Source organism: Danio rerio, chromosome 15 (genome assembly GCF_052040795.2).
Source record: "Danio rerio strain M-AB ecotype USA chromosome 15, GRCz13ab, whole genome shotgun sequence".
Classification (NCBI taxonomy): domain Eukaryota; kingdom Metazoa; phylum Chordata; class Actinopteri; order Cypriniformes; family Danionidae; genus Danio; species Danio rerio.
In genome coordinates, this window is record NC_141035.1 from 35,163,988 (window position 1) to 35,181,577 (window position 17,590).

Consider the following 17,590-nt stretch of genomic DNA (forward strand, 5'->3'; position numbering starts at 1 on the left):
ATTTATTTATTTGCGTATTTATTTATTCATTTATTTATAGTTTTTGCAGATTTCGTATTCCATATGCTTTGCTTTGTTTTGCTTTGCTTTGTTTTTATTGTAATTTATTTTGACCACCGTATTTCTTTAATTTCCCTTTTATTTTGTTTTACATTATTTTGACCACTGTTTTTCTCTTCTTTTCTATCTCCTATGGGATCTGAGAGGTGGCTGAGGGAGGGAAGTGTTTATTGGGTTAGTAATAGTTAGCAATAACCTTAAATTATAATTTATAAAATGAATATTGTAGTTTGATGTCCCATGTATTAAACCCATTTGAAATAAAAAATAAAAGTACTGTATGTGACTGTAGCTTGAACAACCAGAGGTAATAATCCATATATATATATATATATATATATATATATATATATATATATATATATATATATATATATATATATATATATATATATATATATATATATATATATATATATATATATACTGTATATATATATATATATACACACACACACACACACACACACACACACACACAAATGTTATATATAATATGGCAAATTATATACAAACAGATAAACAGAATGTCTGTGAAACCTTCAGAATATAGATATGAATACAGCTGTGAGATTTAAACTTCATTTTAGAAAACCACTTCTTTACTGAATTACTGGACTGAAAATAAAAAAACGAAAAAATACTTTTTTTAATAACAGCTACAAGAAAAAAGCTGTTTGGCTGCAGTCAGGTCTGTCACAATAATCAATATATCGACGTATTGCAGCTGAATACATGTACATGACCTCAATGCATTTTGATGACGCAATATGCATCACCCATCATGTTAACATAAAAATCCCTGACAGCTGAAGAAAAGTACATATTTACATTTTCCTAAAAACTACTGATGGTTTGGGAAAAAAAGTTGTCCAAATGAGCTGTTTCAAAGCTGCATTTATTTTTAGCCATTTTACAGGAACATTGAAATTCTACATCACCATTGTAAATATTTAAATTAGTTCATTTAAATAACATTTAGAATGAATAGTTGTTGTCCTAATTTGCGTTCTTATTCTGCTATATAAACATTATAGTGGCATAAAGCAATCTTAAAATGAGAATAATGTTGTTTTTTTGTGTGTGACAGGCCTACCTGCACTGTCTCACCTTGAAGGTTCACTAAGCAACATTTAAAAAAACAGTGTCCAAAAACTCTTTCAGCCAATCAGTAGTAAGGGGCGTGTCTAGTTACAATATTTAAAAGGGGAGAGGTCTTGTTGTTTTATGGCGGTCTTTTTTTGCCATCTAAAAAAATGTACATCATTTGCTAAATAATGCACCTTTAAGTATTTCTGAGTGCATTTTCATTCAACTTGAACTTGTGCTTGTTTTTCAGATGCCTCCAGAACTACATCCCACCTCAGTCTTTGACCCTGTCCTGCCCCGTGTGCCGACAGACCTCCATTCTGCCGGAGAAGGGTGTAGCAGCGCTGCAGAATAATTTCTTCATAACTAATCTGATGGAGGTGTTGCAGAGAGAGCAGGACTGCACCCGTTCTGAAGCATCTAGTGGGCTGGAGTCGGCTGGAGCGGCTACATACGCTCCGCCACTGTCCTGCCCAAACCATGAGGGCAAGGTAAGCACAGACACATATTACTGATGGGACAGTACTGATGATGAGAGCAGGACTGATCCTCCTGTGTACTAAATATTCAGTACAGTACAGAAAAATATACTTCAGTACAGAACTGAATACTGTAGAAAGATATTAATGGGACATTTGCAGATTTAAATTGGGTAGTGTTATAATTTGTAGTTTTATGTAACAGAAGCAAGCTAATTTGTAGCACAAGCGAGTTCTTATTTTAGTAATTCTATTTTAATAAAACATAAAGCATTGCCTTATAATTTAGATTTACTTTTTAGTTTTAAACTCAAGTACCATTATCATTAAGTATCATTTATTTTTGTGCAATAAAAAATATATAATAGTGCTTAATAATTGTAGTGCTTAATCACAAATGATTCATTGTGATTAATTGCATCCAAAATTACAGTTTTGTTTACATAATATGTGTGTACCCTGTGTATATTTATTATGTGTATAAATAAATGCAAATACATGCAAGAATATATTTAAGAAAATTAAATATAATAATAGATCATATGTTAGATAAGAATGTAAATAAATGAATGTACATAAATATTTTCTAAATATAGACTGGATTTACATACAAATTTATTATATACGGTACAGTACAGTTCTCAGCATATATGCGTACACCCCCTTCAAATCTCTCATTTAAATTAAAAAAAATTTTTATAGAATTTTTTGCAATATTATATTTGTGCATATACATTAGTTTAGTCAGTACTGAAGCTAATCTAACAACATAACTTACAATAATGGTTCAAAAATTAGTAGCCCAAATTTATATGTTAGGGGAAAATATTAAATACAATTTTTTTTTTAAATTAGCAAAAATCAAGAGAAACTAAAAATATTTACTATTTTGTTCAAATGTTGTAATTTGTAAATTTTTTTTGTAACATTTTGCATGAATTTAATTGTATTATTTTTCCATTTCTAAAGATGTTCTGTGACTAAAATACTATTTTAATAAATATATCTGTTTAATAAATCTGTTTTGTTTAAATGCACCAAAATACATTGCGAATATTCACTAAGAAGTGGATAAAAGTATTCAATTTTAAAATGGGGTCTACTCAATTATGCTGAGCAATGTATACATATAGATGCACACATTGTAAAGGTTTGTATTTATATGTACATAATTAATAAGAATTGTACACACATATATTATGGAAAAAAGACTTTTATTTTGCATGCGATTTAAACATTTGACAGCATGTGTTTCTGTGTGTGACCAGAAAAAGCTTATGTTTTATATGTTTTATAATTTATTTATTTATTTATTTAGGCAATCATTTCTTTGTTAATCTATCTATTTATTTGTCTGTTTATTTACTTGGAATGATTCAATATAAAAATTATTTATGTGTCCATTATTTTCAGTAAGTTTTTGTCGCCCTCTGCAGGTTATGGAGTTTTACTGCGAGTCTTGTGAAACAGCCATGTGTTTGGAGTGCACTGAGGGGGAGCACAGAGAACATGTGACCGTCCCACTGCGGGATGTTCTGGAGCAACACAAAGCGGCGCTGAAGAACCAGCTGGATGCTATTCGAAACAGGTTCACACTGCCAAAAATAATACCGAGCTCACTGATAATCTGAGCCCAGGAGCTACAGCTCATTCTTAACTCTTTCCTTAGACATCCAGTCAGTTGGACTGCAGGCAAAAACTTTTTTCATGCACTTATTAATTTTTGAGATTAAGGCTTTTTTGGTTTTTCATCAAGTATTTTTTGTTCTTATGTAAACCAAACATCCAAAATACACTTTCTGTTTCTTTTGTCTCTCTTTTTTTGTCAAACTTTTCATTTTTGTCTATAGATTTCATTTACAGGGATTTTTTTCCAGACCACTTTTTGAACATGAGTATTTTTTTACTATACTGAGTCTTAAATCTGGCAACGCTGTGGCGCAGTAAGTAGTGCTGTTGCCTCATGGCAAGAAGGTCGCTGGTTCAAGCCTCGGCTGGGTCAGTTGCCGTTTCTATGTAGAGTTTGCATGTTCTTCCTGCGTTCGCGTGGGTTTCCTCCGGGTGCTCCAGTTTCCCCCACAGCCCAAAGACATGCAGTACAGGTGAATTGGGTGGGCTAAATTGTCCGTAGTGTATAAGTGTGAATAAGTGTGTAAGGATGTTTCCCAGAGATGGGTTGCAGCTGGAAGGGAATCCGCTGTGTAAAACATATGCTGGATAAGTTGGCAGTTCATTCCGCTGTGACGACCCAAGATTAATAAAGGGACTAAGCTATAATAAGAAAATGAATGAATGAATGAGACTTAAATCTCCACTTCATCAGCCCTCACACACACACACAAATAGGGATTGATTTATACAAAATGATGTCTGCAATTCCTAAAGGGACACTCCATGTTTTGTCAAAAACAGTTTTGTTTCTATTAAATCTATTCAGCCGATCTTCAAGTCTGGCAGGAGCATTTTTAGCTTATCTTAGCATAGATCATTGAATCAGATTAGACCATTAGCATCTTGCTAAAAATATATATATTTTTAAAATTCCTATTTAAAGTTTTAATCTTCTGTAGTTACACACATACTGTATGGCCAGGATCTAAACTCTCATTCTGACATAATAATACAGAAATGTTGCCCCCGTACCATGGTTGCAGCAGGCATAATAATATTAAGTAACTAGTCCCCAGCTAAGCAACTCGGTATCAGATCTGTGTAATATCATTGTACATTACTGAACTACTGAAGAGTCAAGCTTTAAATAGGAAAATTATCTGAACCTTTTTGAACGAGATGCTAATAGTCTATTTCAATTCAGTGATTTATGCTAAGCTAAGCTAAAAGTACTCTCACCAGACACAGAGATCATCTGATTGGACTCTAAAATGGGGCAGTTGTTAAATGAGCAAATGTTTCCCCAAAAAAGTGGAGTGTTCCTTTTGTAACCAATCAGCTAAAAAAGTTTGGACAACTATTAGCTTAGTTTTTTTTTTTTTACCATATTCACCTGGAGTGTCTTGTCTTAAGTTCACTGTGACTAATATCTGTTAATTAACAGTTTCTTCTAGTTTATGATTCAAGGGTGTTTTTGTTAATTTGTGCTTTCGATTCATATTATGGCATGTATAAACTACAATAAAATAGTTTCATCTTTATGGAGATTTTTAGAGATCATCAATCAGAGAGTTTGTTGTGGTTGTGTGTTACAGGCTTCCTCAGCTGACGGCAGCCATCGAGCTGGTGAATGAGATCTCCAAACAGCTTACAGACCGCAAGAATGAGGCCGTGACAGAGATCAGCAACACCTTTGAGGAGCTGGAGAAAGCCCTGCACCAGCGCAAGACCACCCTCATCACTGACCTGGAGAACATCTGCAGCACCAAGCAGAAGGTTAGAAACCTGCCGCTGCTAGACAGATAATACATTTTTAAAATAGTAAATGGTAAATATTATTCCCTCATTATCTTTATGAACTGTAACAATGTTTATTTAGCAGGAACATTGATTTTCTACTTTTTAATGTAGTTTTAAGAGCAAACAAGGAAACAAATATAACCCTCTGAAGGAAAAAATTTAATTACAGTACGATAAATTGCCTGATAGTGACTTCAAAATATAATAATTGAAGAAATAAACAAAAAAATCAATTTTATTTTTAAATTGACATTTTATTTGGATTTTTCATGTAATATTCATTAAAATAAATAGTCAACTATTTACAGATAAAAAATAACTTTTATTTAAGATTTTTCAATAATTTATGTTTTTTTTTCAGAACAACTACTTGCCCTACAATTTTACCCCTTACAGATGAGAAAATAATAATAAATATAGTATAACAATTATAAAAATAAAATAAGAAAAATTATACAAAATAAATAAATAAAAAGCACTGCCATCATAAATACTTTTCATGGAATACATTTGTACATAAAGTTACATTCTGTTACATTGCAGTTACCTCAGATTCAGTGATATGTTAATTAACCTCTAAATGTACATCTATAAATATGTTGTAATACTTTTCCACCTCTTTAAAAAAATATCTTTAAATGAAATATGTCTTCATTTTAGACATTTAGTCATTTTTTCCATTACATAGACCTGTTTAAGTCTCTAAATCCACTGAGCCACCTTTGGAGGACCTTCCATCCAATGCACTGTTATAATTTTTGCAAGCAATATCCTATTTACTACTTAATACTAGTACAACTACTACCACTACCACTACCACTACCACTACTACTACTACTACTACTACTACTACTACTACTACTACTACTACTACTACTACTACTACTACTACTACTACTAATAATAATAATAATAATAATAAAGATTATTAATTAAATATTTTACTGTCTTTTATTTTACTATTTACAGATTTTTAAATAATATTTATTTTTTAATGTAATATTCTGCACTACTACTATTACTATTACTACTACTAATGAAGATTAATTAATTAAATATTTTACTGTCATTTATTTAAATATTTAACTATTTAAAGATTTAAAAAAAAGACATTTATTAAAGCAGTTTTTATATTTTGATTAAAATAAAATAATATTAATAATAAAACAATAATAATAAATAAATCATCTGTTTACAGATTTGAATCATTAAATTTTTTCATGTAATATTCTGTAATAATAATAATGATGAAAATAATATAAAAAATCTACTATTTACAGATTTGTATATAAAAATGTGTTTTTAGCTTTATTTAAATTGTTTTAAAAAATTTGTAATTTTAATTTATTATTCAAACAGCACAAATCATGAATCTTGTAGACATTTTTGAAAGAAAAAGAAACCACAAAAAATTAAACAATAAATTACCTCATTGTGAACAACAACAATTGCTGTTACTATATACAGATTGTTTAAAAAAAGTGTTTTTGCAGGTTCTTCAGGGTCAGCTGGCTGCTCTGATGCAGGGAAAGGAGAACATCCAAAGCAGCTGCAGCTTCACGGAGCAGGCGCTGAACCACGGTAGTCCCACTGAAGTACTGCTAGTGCAGAAACAGATGGGCGAGCGGATGGGGGCTCTGGCCCGGCATGCTTTCCCTGAGCAGCCGCATGAGAACGGACACCTGGACTGTCAGGTGGAGACCGAGGGCTTGCGACGCTCTATACAGAACCTAGGCGTCCTGCTCACCACCAGTTCAGTGGGTCACACCAGTGTGGCTACTGGAGAGGGACTCCGACACGCTGTTGTAGGACAGAACACCACTGTTACTGTCACCACCAAGGTCAGTTCAGAACTTTCAGAACTATACTAACAAATGAAAACTAAGAACATTCTAGAACTTTCAGAACTCGACTTACAAATGAAAACTAAGAATATTCTAGAGCTTTCAGAACTCGACTCACAACTAAATCCCAGAACATTCTAGAGCTTTCAGAACTCGTCTTACAAATGTAAAATAAGACAATTCCACACTTTCAGAATTCAGCTTACAGTACATATGAAAGCTAAGAAAATCCTAGAACTTTCAGAACTCTACTTACAACTGAAAGCTTAGAACGTTCTAGAGATTTCAGAACAAAACTTACAACTGAAAATACAAAAGTTCTAGTTTCAGAAGTCGACTTGCAACTAAAAAAAAAAAAGTTCTAGAGCTTTCAGAACTTGACTTACACCTGGAAGCTAAAAACATTCTAGAATTTCCAGAACTCAACTTGCTACTGAAAGCTAAGAACATTCTAAAGCTTTCAGAAATTGACTTACAACCGAAAAAAAAAAAATTCCAGAGCTTTCAAAACTTGATTTACAACTAAAATCTAAATAAATCCTTGAGCTTTCAGAACTGGACTCAAAACTTAAAACATTCTAGAGCTTTCAGATCTCAACTCTATGAACATTCTAGAATTTCCAGAAGTTGTCGTATTACTGATAATTAAGAACATTACAGTCAGAAATTTTTTTAATTTTATTGTAATTTTGCAGGAATTATAAAGAAACATATTTTAATGCTAAGTTGTTTATTAAAATAGAATTTTAAAGCAAATATACAGTATAAAATAGATTTTTAATTAAATTATATATTACATTTTCTTTAGACAATTTTTTGCAGGTATAACAAGATTGTTACAATGTTATAACTAGTAAAATGATTTAAAAAAAAATTAAAAATAATAGCTTTTTATTAGTGCAAAATCTAAATTATAAAATAATAATTGTGAAATAAATTTACATCATTTTTAATTTTTTTTATTTTATTTGTTTATTTTTGTTTATGCTTAATTTGTTTCGTAAAAAATGACAAAAGGTCAGCATTAAGTATTAAAATTTTTGACATTGAATAATATTTAAGTTAAAACTATAATATTTTCTAACACGATATTGGTTTAATCTATGAAAATCATATTTGAAATAATTTTCCCCTTGAGAATGGGTCATCCTGCTGCTAGATTTAGCTTTGTGCCACAAGTCTCCATCTCTGTTGTTCAGGATAAAGATGGTGAGTTGGTGAAGACTGGAAACGCAGCTCTGCGAGCTCAGATCAGCGGTGCAGACGGAGGCGTCACTGAAACAGACGTCACAGACAATAAGAACGGCACATATGAGATCGGCTACACACTGCGCAGCGAGGGTGAGTTCTCCTTCTCCGTCCTGCTCTACGGAAGACACGTCAGAGGAAGCCCCTTCCGTCTGAGAGCCGTCAAAGCCTGCGACGCCCCGCAGTCACCCGATGATGTCAAGAGGAGAGTCAAGTCTCCTGGAGGAGGAGGAGGAGCTGGAGGACATGTGCGACAGAAGGCGGTCCGCAGACCCTCCAGCATGTACAGCACCACCAAGAAGAAGGAGAACCCCATCGAGGATGAGCTCATCTTCAGAGTCGGTCAGTCCTGACAGGCAGATGATATTGTAGCCTTATGACACCCTTTAAGTCACAGGTGACAAACTCAGTTCCTGGAGGGCTGCAGCTCGGAACAATTTACTTCCAACGCAAGTTAAACACACCTGATCAAACTAATTGAGCTCTTGAGGCTTGTTTGTCACACAAACTCAGTCACACTAGAGTTTGTGCATGTGAAATTCTGTCATACGACGCTGCGAAAAGAGGCGGAATTAAACAAGATGATTAGACATTTAAAAAAGCAAGTGATTGGTCCAAAATGTAAATTTCTGTCCAGGGAGGTCTTGTTTTGATCTTCGATTGGTCTCATCCAGTCACTTGATGCAATTTCGCAGGTCAGAGTTCACTAAGCCTTAATTTTGAAACTTGTCGCACGAGCTTACATTTCCGGTCTGAGGCTGCCTTTACACTGCACACGACATTCGGACACAAGTGTCGAAATACACCCCCTTTGTGGCAGTCGCACAGAACTTTCAGTTTTGTTGTGCACCATGGGAGAGAAGCTGGATTCTGGCAGTCTCTGAAATAAAGAAGGGCAAAAGCAAGAGCCATTATTCTCTGTGCGTTCACTATGATTGAACGAATAAATACTAGAAACTCATAGACCGCTAATAATTTTGGAGGGAATGTAGAGACGACATTAAAAATTATACTTTTAGGTCACACTTTACAATAAGGTTCATTAGTTAATGTTATTTAATCCATTTAGTAACATGAACAAACAACAACTGTAACTACTACTGTTTACTACTGTATTTGTTCATGTTAGTTAACGTTAGCTAATGAAAATACAGTAGTTCATTGTTAGTTCATGTTAACTCATGGTGCATTAACTAATGTTAACAAGCATGGACTTGGATGTTAATAATGCATTAGTAAATGTTCAATTATGATTAATAAATGCTGTACACGTGTTGTTCATGATTAGTTCATGTTAGTAAATGCATTAACTAATAAACCTTATTGTAAAGTGTTACCTATTTTTAATACTCATTTATGAAAAGAATTTTTTTTTTTAATATGGACTGAAAAAAAGTACTATTTCTCATCTTGCACGCTTGGACATTCCTGGAATACATCGCATCCAGCCGGCCGGTCACATACGATCTAGTCGCAGTAGTTCAAATATTTTAAAAACTTCGCTACTCAAATCCAATATGAATTGTCTGCATACAAAAACGATCAGAGCTCCACGCAGCTTCTGTTCATTGGAAATGAATCACTTCTGGTCTGTTGCTTGTCGTTTGTCATGTGCAGTAGAAAGGCGTCTTGACGCATTCGCATGCGTATGAATGGAAGTTAATGGGGAGAAAAGTTTAGTGTGACCGCAACTTCAGTGTGCTGAAGCAGGGTTGGAACTAAACTGTGCTGGGCATCGGCCCTCCAGGAATTCCTTTTTACACCCCTGCAATTCCTTTTTAAATATATATAAATATTCAACTTTAAAAATAATTTTTTTAAATAAATGTTTGCAATTTGAAATATAGATTTTCTTAATCTTGAAGGTTTACAATAAAGTAGATTTTGGTCCGATTCTTTATTTCATGTATATATTTTTTAGAATTTTTCAAAATATTTATAAAAATCATTCACTCATTCATTTTCCTTTCGGCTTAGTCCCTTTATTAATCCGGGGTCACCATAGCGGAATGAACTGCCAACTTACCCAGCATATGTTTTTACGCACAGGATGCCCTTTCAGCTGCAACCCATTTCTGGGAAACATCCATACACACTCATTCACACTCATACACTAACGACAATTTAGCTTACCCAATTCTCCTGCACTGCATGTCTTTGGACTGTGGGGGAAACCGGAGGACCCGGAGGAAACCCCCCGCGAATGCAGGGAGAACATGCAAACTCCACACAGAAACGCCAACTGAACCAGCCGAGGCTCAAACCAGCGACCTTCTTGCTTTGAGGCAACAGCCTTACCTACTGCGCCACTGCGTCGCCCACTTTATAAAAATTATTTATAAAATAAAATAGATGTAATCTTTTTATTTAACAAATTCATTTACTGTAAAACATTTCTTATATTAATTATTATATTTATTCTTTATATTTTATATAATTTAACATTTGAACTTTATTATTATTTATTATAAAAAATCTAAAATTAAAATCTACATCTAAATGTACACATAAACATACAAAATAAAGAAATATTATCTATTAATTTACCATTCTTTTAATTAGTCAGTGAAATTATTCAAAAAAATTTGACCTTGAATTAGTATATATTTTGTATAAACTAATTAAATAAATAAATAAATTTAATGCAAGGTAAACAAATTATGCAAATTATTACTTTGTGTTTATAATTTTTCCCTTTTCATATTTATTTATTTATTCATATTTATTTACTTATTTGATGTTGATGTTGTGATGTTTAAGGGACTCGTGGACGAGAGCGTGGTGAATTCTCTAATCTGCAGGGCATCTCCACCACCAGCAGTGGCAGAATCGTGGTGGCAGACAGTAACAACCAGTGCATTCAGGTGATGCTCAACACATTAACACATGAGTGAGTGTGCGCTCATGCTCTGAGTCACTCATATCTGTTGATGTGTGTCAGGTTTTCTCCAATGACGGTCAGTTTAAGCTAAAGTTTGGGGTCAGAGGTCGTTCTCCTGGTCAGCTGCAGCGTCCCACTGGAGTGGCAGTGGACATGAATGGAGACATTATTGTGGCCGATTATGACAACCGGTGGCTCAGCATCTTCTCTCCAGATGGCAAATTCAAGGTGAGCTCTAGTATTTTTAAATACTGTATTGTGTGTATAAAATAAAATGTGTGTGTGTGTGTGTGTGTGTGTGTGTGTGTGTGTGTGTGTGTGTGTGTGTGTGTGTGTGTGTGTGTGTGTGTGTGTGTGTGTATATATATATATATATATATATATATATATATATATATATATAAAGAATGTATTAAAAAAATATATATACAATTATAAAATTAATTCAAAGAAAGGATTGTAGAAAAGAAAGTGGATCAAAAAAAAAAAAATGCAGTACATATCTATAAAATAACTGTTTAAAAGTAGTTTAAGTATAATTTAATTTGATAATTTATTCTAGTGATTTTAATGATGAGCTTCATTGCTTCAGTCTTCAAAGTCACATGATTCTTCACAAATCACTCTAATCTTAATTATTATTATTTTTATCATTATTATTATTATTATTATTATCATCATTATTATTATTATTTTATTTTTATTATTGTTATTAATATTAATATTAATTGTAAAAGTAATAAAAGCATTAATGACTGGAGTAATAATTTAATTTAAAACTACATACAATAAAAAGCAGTTATTTAAAATTGCAATCAATTAACAATTTCAAACAATTTACTATTTTCTTTATTTAATAAATGGCACCTTGTTAAAAAAAATATTTTTTTTTTTTAAAAACATGAAAAATATATCTATAATCAAAATTTTAAGAATCTGCTTTTAATTATTTAACACTTTCAGTGCATTAAAAATATGGCTTATATATATATTTTAGACTTTTCTAGACCATAAACGATTGATAAGTGAGCTACATTAATTGACATAAAACGTTAACATAATAAAGAGAGGAATGCTGTATATATCGAGCAGGGAAATGAAATACGATTTAAATACTGTTTATATTTAAAATCATTGACATTATTGAAGGAGAAAGAAACATTATTGAAAGAGAAAAAAAATTAATTAAAGAGTAAAATTAGTTTAAAAATTCTCGTTTAATTATTATGAATGTGAAATAAATATTTAAAGTATTATCATTACTAGTATCACTGTTTATAATGATAATGTAAATTAATAATAAATAAATGGATTATAAAAAAGTTGATGGAGCATTTGACAGTAAAATATAATTAGGAAAGTCAAAAGAAATAAAAAAAATAATAAAAATCTCATATTTTAATTTTAAAGTAATTAAAATTTGAGATATTAATATTAACATTTTAACTGCTCCACCAAGAAAAAAAAATTGGATTGCATTTCTTAACTCGTAATGTCGCTAGGTAACACACTCAATGCATTTGTTTTTAACGAATCCTGTAATTTCTAAAATAGCAAATACCAAATGGAACAGTAGATGTATCGGTTTATGGTAAAAGTACCGGAATGAATACATATACTATAAAAATCTGAAAGTATGTAGTTTAAGACCAATTTATTTAAAATAAAACAATTTTTGAACAATAAATCAGCTTTTTTGAAGTATGCAATAAAATATTTCAGTTTCTTATTTAACATGTTTTCTTATTTTTTTATTCCAATATAACCAAAATCAAGTGTAGTAGTGCAACGGGATTATGTTTGTTTAATTCACCTGTAAACCAACAACGCTGTGTGTAACCCATTATTTAAAAGAGTCATTCTGTAAATGACTTTAACAGTCATTATTTAAAACAGTCAAAATATGGTCAACCGTTAGTTAGAACAGGCAATTAAAGAGTATTTTTAAGCCTTAGAGCTTTTGCTGATAGATGCTTTTTTATAAATATCTTTCACATTGACATTATGATTTCTGCTGCTCAAATGTGTTTCTCTCTGTCAGAATAAAATTGGAGCAGGTCGTCTGATGGGTCCTAAAGGAGTGGCGGTTGACAAAAATGGCCACATTATCACTGCAGACAACAAGGCCTGCTGCGTCTTCATCTTCCAGTCCAACGGAAAGCTCGTCACCAAATTCGGTGCCAAAGGAACATCAGAAAGGCAGTTTGCAGGTGATGCCTCTTTTTTTCACATTTTCTTCAGCATTTAACTCAGAGCCAGATCACCTTTTGCTTCAGTGCCACTTTCTGTTTTTCTCCAGACAAAAGTGCTCCAAATACACCAACAGAGCCCAAACAGAGCAAATCTGGCCCAGCCTTCAGTGAGTAGTTCACTCTATACACTACTGCAAAAACACGAAATCGCATACTTCCATACTATATAGTACGCTAAAATCAGTATGCATGCCAAGTATTATGTCGTGACGAAGGCGGTCTATTTAAAAAGAATTTAAAGGCTCCTTCAAACGCAGCCTCCAAATGAGTCTTTCAATTCCCAAGTAACTAAGGACAAAACCGGTAGATCCTTTCGTGGCCTCGAAGGTCCCAAGATTTATTGCGCGCTGATAGCGGCAGGATGTTTTTGAAAAAAAAACTCTAGTTTAAATGTATGAATCAGGTTTATTTTAGTTGGATATCTACACACATGTTAATATAAACAAGGAGAGTATAACATGTCTTACTAAACAGTAATTTTATAGATAGTTTACATGTGTGTTTATATATGGATCAAAGGAAATATATTTCCAGCTTCTGTAAACCTTGTTTTCCCTTCAGATCGCTTAAAATATTTGTAGCATTGCAAATTTTATTAGCAGGAACAGGGTTGGGGAAACACTGTTCTAATTCAATAAGACTAGTAACTCTTCTTTCATTTTGGCATGATAATCAAGGAACTCTGTCATCTTTGCTTAATTTAAACATCTAAATTTAAAGACCACCTGTGGTGGAAAATGTACTTTTCAAGTTGTTTGGACAGATGTGTGTAGGTATAGTGCATAGACCATCACATTGGGTTGATATAAACACACCCAGTCCTTTTTTTTTAATTGGAGCGGTTTTGAGACCGACAGCAACATGACATAGGAGTGCGGTCCCCCCGCCCACCAATATTGATTGATAGGCGTGCATTACCATATTCTCAGTTTGTTGTTTCACGTCTGCCATTATCAGCGTGTGAGTGAAATTGATGTCACCAAGGAAACACTCTTGCTCTATTTTTAGATGTAAGGCTCATTGGGCTCAACACAAAAGTCTTCATCGTCTTCCTGCGAATGAGCAACAGAGATTTTACATTTAGCAGCCATTTGCGCTGAACACGTCGTAAATGCAACGTATAGAGATTCGGGCCATTGTAGCGTACAGTCCACAGAAGGCTCCAAGAAGTCTGGATTTTCGTGACAGCTTAAGTTGTTCAGGGGGGCTGGAGAGATAAGCAGGAAAAACTTCAAAGACATTGAACTCATGAAAATGAACTCATCAAATCCAGAACCAGCACAAAACCAATGTGTTATGTTTTGTAAACTTTGTATCTCATTTCTGACTTTTCTTACCTGTGTAACCTCTCTTATAACCTGTATGCATGTTCCATTTAGGCCTTTGTAAAGCATAAATATTGTAAGGATATGAAAAATTATGTTGATGTACTTTCAACCCCCCCATGTTTGGTACAGATGGGTTTCTGCTGACATTTTACAACACATGATGCATAGTGCAAGACCATAAATCGCATGGCTTTATTCTTTAAAGCCCTGTATTAGATGCCTGTCCGCATGCTTTAGGCGGACACTCAAATTTGCATACGAGCAGCCCCTAGACAAAGGAAGGTTCGCGCGCAAACTTTCCCCTGAAATCATTGGTCAGAATGCTGTACGGGTTGTCACGTGACCCGCAGGTATAAGCACACTTCCCCCCAAACATCTGGGCAGAAAGAGAACGTCCTAAGAAGAACATCATTGTCGGTGGCCTTCGGGCCATGCGGCTTTCCTACGCCGCATGGACTTTCCCGCCACGTTTCTTTATTTACCGGCAAAGTAAATTCAGTTTAAAGTTTGCGATCGTGTTCGTCCGAACTGCATTACAAACTCCACGCATCAAAGGACATCAAGAGTAGTTTTCATCACGACGGAAGAGAGACGCATAAAAGAGACCTCCAGACATGAAAAACCAGGTGATTTTAGTTATGCTATTAAGCTGTGCCCCTTTTATCAAAAAGGTGTTTTTTTATAACCTTGGTGGTCCGTAATGGTGCGTGTGTAACTGAAAGTTTTGTCACTCTTTTACCTGAAATCTCCATTTCCTCGCTTTACTATTTCTCTTTGTTGTTACACGCTCTTTAGACCCGATATCTCCACGTGGTTTACCTTTGTTTTGTGTTTAATGTATGTTTGTGCGTTTGTTTGTTCGTTACGACTGACTAGTCAATAAATTCCATTTATAATCAAATGAATTGTATTGTTTGCCTCACGAGAAAATGTCACTGAAATACAGATTCCCCTGCCTAGCTATTATAAGTTGTTTAAAACTTTTGAATGATTAATCTACTTCACAAGAAGTAGCAATTAAATTCCCTTTTTCTAAATGAATAGATTACCGTGTCCGCTCGGAAGAGCGGCGGCTCTGCTTGTGTTCGTTTGGTCAAATTAACAATAAATTGATCCGGAATATTAATTATTAATAATAATTCGTTATTGTTGATAATTAATATTCATAATCTGGGAATCCGCTCGGTCGCGCGAGCATTATCATTTACAATCTTATGTTTGTTTGACCAAACTGACTGAAGCTTAAGCCGGAATATTAATAATTAAGAATAAACCGTTATTGTTGATTATTAATATTCATAAAATGAGCTAATTTCATGTTACACCATTAAAAACAGCCGATTTATCGAGTCTTTCAGCACTCTCTCCGAAAACACTCGATTGACCTCGGCTGGTGGATCAACATTCACCACATGATCGCTCTCATCGGCACCATTGTTTGAAACTTAAGGTGGTTTTGCAAACCTGTGTACTTTTCATTGCGTCTTCCTTAAACTTCAGCCGTTTGCATTTCCTGCAGTCACAGTAGCTCCCTGTCATCTCAACTGGAAAGTGTGAGCGCGTTGCCTCGCGTGTGCATCCCTCCATTGGAAATAACAAACTTGCCTCCATTGGAAATAACAGTTATAGCCATAGTCAAAGTTAATCCAGTGTGCGTGATTATTAGTCTTGGTGTATAAGCTCGGAACTTTAAAGTAGCACACAGTTGGCATAACTTTTAGTTGCCGCAGTTTTGTTTCCTTGCAGAAACAAGGTGTTGAGAAGTCTTTATGATTAATTAACCGATGAATTAAAGAGTGGTTAATAGTAAAACCAGTTAATCAATGCATCCCTATACGGATGACACATGCATCGTTACATATCGGCTGTAAAACTATACAAAGACACAAATGATTTTGTAACTACTACTCTGACACATCCTGGCACATTAGGTATATTTATTCCTCAACAGTAGTCTCTGCTTGGTCTGTGTCCGAGTCGTATATGTACAGCTGAATGCTGGTCCTCTCACTCATGTTGCTTCTCACTGTCCGCCTGTCTGTTGTTGCCAAACACAAAGTGAGGGAGCTCTTGGCTCCGCCCCCTTGTTAAGTTGGGCGGGAAGTCGAAAGTTTTTATGTGAAACAACACACCCCTAAAACAATGACCTGTGTACACGCCCCCAAAATGACACTTTTTAACACATTATAATAAAAAATATGAGTAGCTAAACTGGCACACTCAGAAGAAACTTAATATTAATATTAAATCTTAAAAAAGTGGTTAACTAGGTGCCCTTTAAAACTTCTTACAAAATTACTTTATATTATTATTTCATTAAATAATTATTAATTAGGCTACTACAGAGCAGTTATGATTTTAGTTCTTGGTAAGGTTTCAGCTCAGAATTTTCATTTCAGTGCATCCGACTTTGCACTTTATTCATTTGTGTCTAGATTTTATAGGCCATTTTCTTAGAACGAGAACCAAACATCAGTTTTATTAATATCTGCATTCTGAAGGTGTTTACAGAAGGATTGTTTCATACACAATTAGCCTGATTATATAAATTTTATTTGACTTTTTTTTTAGGCTGTTTGCAGTATTTTCTGAATTGTGGAGTACTAAAAATGAGATACCCATAATCCCCTCTGTAAAAAACAAGAACCCTTTACTCTGTTATGTCAAAAAACAAACATGAATTTTGAACCTGACTTCATCTAATGTTCAGATTTTTGTATCTAAAAATACAAATGTGCATATTCAATGAAATGCTACCTAATTTGCATATTTCCACATAACATTTTAGATAAGTTGTAATGCAAAATTGCAAAAATGCACTATTTTTTAATTCTTTTTGTAACCAATCATCTGGTGAAGTGTGCTAATAATTACAAGTTAATGTTTTTTTACTTTCACCTTCTGTGAAAAATCTTCATGGGTCGAGTTATTTTGAGACTTCCTTAGAAACATAACATGTTCTGAATGTCTGCCTTTCTCTCTCCTTGTATGGCTTTAA

At 33.5% G+C, this 17,590-nt stretch overlaps 1 protein-coding gene across 4 annotated transcripts in view; it reads left to right on the forward strand.

Annotated features, from left to right (window-relative positions):
• Nucleotides 1–17,590, forward strand: part of trim3a (tripartite motif containing 3a) — a 56,478-nt gene that overhangs the window by 31,288 nt on the left and 7,600 nt on the right. For 3 of the 4 annotated variants that reach the window (XM_087284380.1, XM_087284379.1, XM_087284381.1), the window contains exons 3-11: nt 1,400–1,640; nt 3,065–3,216; nt 4,835–5,015; nt 6,533–6,880; nt 8,083–8,473; nt 10,892–10,995; nt 11,073–11,240; nt 13,054–13,222; nt 13,312–13,371. In XM_087284380.1, coding sequence (XP_087140506.1) covers nt 1,400–1,640; nt 3,065–3,216; nt 4,835–5,015; nt 6,533–6,880; nt 8,083–8,473; nt 10,892–10,995; nt 11,073–11,240; nt 13,054–13,222; nt 13,312–13,371 — 1,814 coding nt within the window. Of the gene's footprint in view, nt 1–1,399; nt 1,641–3,064; nt 3,217–4,834; nt 5,016–6,532; nt 6,881–8,082; nt 8,474–10,891; nt 10,996–11,072; nt 11,241–13,053; nt 13,223–13,311; nt 13,874–17,590 lie in introns of all 4 variants that reach the window. The other variant, XR_015509629.1, reaches the window with a different exon arrangement.